This window comes from Branchiostoma belcheri, unplaced genomic scaffold (genome assembly GCF_001625305.1).
Source record: "Branchiostoma belcheri isolate BF01 breed outbred unplaced genomic scaffold, Haploidv18h27 scaffold34, whole genome shotgun sequence".
Classification (NCBI taxonomy): Eukaryota; Metazoa; Chordata; class Leptocardii; order Amphioxiformes; family Branchiostomatidae; genus Branchiostoma; species Branchiostoma belcheri.
This window is the reverse complement of record NW_017803954.1, coordinates 2,827,710-2,832,290: the sequence shown is the minus strand read 5'-3', so window position 1 is coordinate 2,832,290 and position 4,581 is coordinate 2,827,710. Positions and strand designations below refer to the sequence as shown.

The window sequence follows — 4,581 nt, the reverse complement described above, 5'->3', positions numbered from 1 at the left end:
GCACACATAGACTATCAGAATGTACTTCTTTGTAGTGTACAGTAACATTCTTGATGTCTATCCACCAAAACAAAACCAAAACACTAAAAACCACGTGTACATGTAGCTAGTAATGCCCTAATGGTCTACGTTTTGTTCATCACGGGATCTACTATGATTTCCTACAGGCCCTATACTTGTATACTTTCCAACAAGCAAAAATAAGATCATGAATAAACTGTTCTGATGAATCCTAATCTAGATCCGCCCTTAGCGTCTAAATTCAGTCATTTACGAAAACACATAGCTGCTGTAAGATAAGCCTGTCCTACAAACAAAACAAAAGAAAGATTACCAGCAGGAAAGAAATCAAGCAAAGAAAGAAAGCACTGAGAAAGCAAGAAAGAAGGCAAGAAGGAATGAACGAAGAAAAGAAGGGTAATCTTGATTTATCCTGCATTGTTTACAGAGACACTGTAAACAAAGACACTGTAAACAGAGGCACCGTAAACACACAAGTGAAATCACCCTTCCTTAATTTCCAAGCAGATCTTTCGTTTGGGTATAAGACAGTATCAAATTGGCCAGCTTGTAATGCCCTGTATCCATTGGTGGGGAAATGGATACAGGCTGGCCAATTTGATACTGTCTTACCCCCAACGAAAGATCTACTTGGAGATGAACCCTTCCTCTCTATCATTATGATATCAGATGTTGACCTTATCAATACGCTATTTCCTCACGGAGCAAGCGGTACGTGGCAGATGAAAGCCTTGGGCTTGTTGCAGCGCGCGGCCCTCCAGCGGTACTGGGCCGCCTGCCGTGCCACGGGGCAGTCCTTCTCCTCCGTGTTGACGGGCGGGTCGGGGAACCAGTCGGTAAAGTCGTTTCCACCCAAGGCCATCCCGTCAGCCCACAGCCAGGTTCCCTCCAGGTCCTCATCACTCAGGCCTACCCACAGACTTGGGGAGCCAGCACTGAAAGGGACATGTAGAAATCGTGCCTTGTATAAATCTTTTTTTAGGATCGCTCGTTTTAAAAACACGTTATCACCCCAAAACCTACATTTCCTGCTGATTCACTCACATACATGTACTGTTGATGAAGTTTTACTACGAAAATTCCTTTCAAAGCAAGTATCCCTAAGCTTGCCTGTGTTAGAATCTTCCGCTGTCTAGGATTATGATTGGACTGCTGGGTGTAATGTAGCCAGGCTATCGCTAAGCTAACCGTTGTCATGATGTATGTTCTTAGTCTGATCAACTCCTATAAATTTGACAAAGAAAAAATGTTTCCCATGACTAGTCCGACATTTCCCTTGAAACAATGAGCCGTGGACACATTCTTTAGTTGTTCTAAACAGTTAGCTCATAAAACAACAAATCAAGTTTCTCACCTGATCAGTTTGGTCTTGAGTCTAGCGACAGCAGCAGCATCCCTCCACATGTAGATGTCCCCTCCGTCCTGCTGACACACCTGCCTGGCGTCGCTGTAGCTCTTAGCGTTCTTCCCGCCCCAGAAGCGGAAACAACCGTCCCTGTACCTCCTGTATCCGTCGGGGCAGTCTGGATACAAACATGATAGGCTTTATCATTGCTATTTGAACAAATAAACATTGACGTCATTTGACTCTCAGTTTTATTCACGGGTTACCTATATCTTGCCACCCGATTGACCTGTAAAAAAAGAGTTTGGGCTAGCCAACAGCTAAGATATGCGGGCGGACTGACTGACGTCCTATTATGCCTGTACTGAGGCTGCTGATTAATTTTCATTGCGATTACAAAGCTTCGGTAATGCTTTATGATGTGGATGTGTAAATTCAAACAGAAAATCATAGATTTCTGCAACACCATATACATACAAGAAAAGTCGATGCTACAACAATAGTACGTTAAAATAGCGTTATTACAGCGCAGCGCGGTCTCCCGTGCTCAATGCAGAGCATAGGGTTTGGTGCCCATATCCATTTCCATAGCCCTTGGGCGACACACAGTTGTGCAGGGCATTACAGCAGGCGGCTAGTCCGCTGGTAGTGCTGTGTGTTTGACCTTCCCACATTCTTTCTCATATGTGCTGAGTGCTAATAAATAAATAAATAAGCAGAGAAAGAAGTGTGTACCATTTTTTAAAGTCTTTGGTATGACCCGGCCGGGGTTTGAACTCACGACCTCCCGGTTACAAAGTGAGCACTCTACCAATTGAGCTATTGCACCGGTGAAGCGCGGGCTTACATTAAAATTTCCACATATCAATATTCCTTTGATCTTACATGAAATTGTGAAGACAAAAATTAAATAAAGAAAATAGATATAGAATAGTTATACGTACCCAGCGGCGCCGGCGTCTGAGGAGTTTGTGGAACGGTTATGCGAACTGAATTAAATCAGGAAGGAAATATGATACATTTAAACTTACATGTAAATTCCAGAGTAAATTCTAGATAAGGTGTCCACTGGAAAACTAAAAGGACATGTATTACAAATGCTTTCTTTACGTTCAGCAGTCAACACTATCAACGTTTTATGACAATAATCAAAACCTTTATCCATGACAAAGTCTCACCACGTCGTAGATCTCTATATGTACCTTTGGAATAAAGTTTGGCATCGTACTTTAAATCTCTTACCGTTGCAGCTAAGTCCATCACTGTCGAGGAGGAAACCGTCTATACAGGAGCACTCAAAACTTCCGATGGTGTTGGTACAGATCTGCTCACATCCGCCATTGTTGGTCTCGCACTCGTTAATTTCTGCAAGATGATAATGAGACTGTCAACTAACCAATCAGAAAAGTTATGCTCACTCTATTATATTGGATTCTTTTTTTTTAACAACAATACATATATTCAAGTTAAAGTATAAACTTTATTTAGTTTGATGCTTTCATAATTGAGTAACATACGATAAGGTAGATAAACGATAGCTCACCATTGCACAGTGTACCATTGAATCGGAAACCAGGATTACAAACTAAAGCCCCATCTGTAGCGTCATATGAAAGAGAAAACATGTCTTGGTAAGTACAAAATGTTGGAATATACGAGTATCAAGCATTATCAACACAATAGAATATTGTCCAATTTTTCATAGTTTTCTTTCCTGTGATGAAAAATACCATTGGACTTGCTTAAAGGGACAATTAGAAAACACTAGTTTGTTCTATAAACAAAATGATCTAATAGTTTAAAAATCTATCTGAAAATCTTTAACGGTTAAGTGCAATGAAGCACAAACTTGTGTCATTTCATGCCCAGCAAAAGAATTACAACCTACGACTCAAAAGTCGTCAGCATTGCTTCTTCAGAACGAAACAAAAAACAGAGGTTCTGCTGCAGTGTCAACGAACGACATCGTGGGGGGGGGGCTATTATCTTACTATTTTTTCGGTAGACAACACCAAAACACATTTCAAATTTTATAACAATCCATCTAATGCTTCTTGCGTTATGCTGTTGAAACCCAAACATAAAAACAAGTATGCATTTAAACGCTATACCAAAAACGTGTCTGATCTTCTTGGTGACGGTAATTAGCATTGTAATATAACATCTTTTAAGAAAAGAATTAAAAGAATTATTGACGTCCTACCGAAGCACGTCAAGCCGTCATCCGCAAGGAAAAAACCGTCCCTACAGGAACACTCGAAACTTCCGATGGTGTTGGTACAGATCTGCTCACAGCCGCCATTGTTGGTCTCGCACTCGTTTATGTCTACATGAGTAAAATGTGTCATCTAAGTCGCCAGAAAAAGCTAGACTCACTCTGATGATTTGGGTTTCTTGACGCTATTTGCAAAACTTGAGTTTCTCGCGAGACAAAAAAAAACAACTTTAAAGTAAATGTGAAGAGTCAAATATAATCGGTTAAAATCGTTGAAGTAAAACTGGCTGGTCACTTTGGCTTACACATCTTTCATTCTTACGGGAGATGATGTAACAAGGTTTTTTCATCTGCAGAACGTTATGATCTGTTAGGCAACGTCCTTCAATTTGCTGCTATTTGATATTTTCATAATTGACTAAAATCCAATAAGGTAGATAAATAATCACTCATCATCACCATTGCATAGTGTGTCGTTAAATTGAAAACCAGGATCACATACTGAAGTCTCGCCTAATGCGTACGCGTTGCATAAAACTTAAAATATCTTTGTAAGTATTGAGTGCTGGTATACTAGTATATAATGCAGTATGTACAGTACGCTGAAGTCTTAGTCAAACGTTCTTTTATTATGTTGAAAAGAAACACTGATATTGATTTTAAAAAAAGGCTAGAGATATTCTAGTCAGATATTCTGTGCCAGACTTTGTAACTGTAAAAGTAATAAAAAAAACATAAAAAGATCCGGCATTAAACGAATGACTCATTCTTGTCCTATAATCAATCTTCCCCATAATGGACCTTAACATCACAAAACATGGAGAACAACGTACCGATAGACGTTGACATTGACTCAGTTGTCATACCTCCCCCTCCTGTGTTGAAAACAAGAGATAGATGGTTTGAATTTAATAGTAGCGCTGCGGTCTAATTCAATTCATTGAATTAGCATAAAGTTGCAGGACAAATAACCGTCAAACTCAGTTTGAGATCTACTCCC

The 4,581-nt window shown here is 39.9% G+C and overlaps 1 protein-coding gene across 1 annotated transcript in view; it reads right to left on the bottom strand.

The window, feature by feature from the left end:
* Positions 1-718: 718 nt before the first annotated feature.
* The window catches only part of LOC109475444 (signal peptide, CUB and EGF-like domain-containing protein 2), a 14,290-nt gene continuing 10,427 nt past the window's right edge, over positions 719-4,581 (bottom strand). The window contains exons 8-11 of the mRNA XM_019776044.1: positions 3,570-3,692; positions 2,609-2,731; positions 1,376-1,544; positions 719-956 (exon numbers count right to left, since the gene is read on the bottom strand). Coding sequence (XP_019631603.1) covers positions 719-956; positions 1,376-1,544; positions 2,609-2,731; positions 3,570-3,692 — 653 coding nt within the window. The remainder of the gene's footprint in view (positions 957-1,375; positions 1,545-2,608; positions 2,732-3,569; positions 3,693-4,581) is intronic.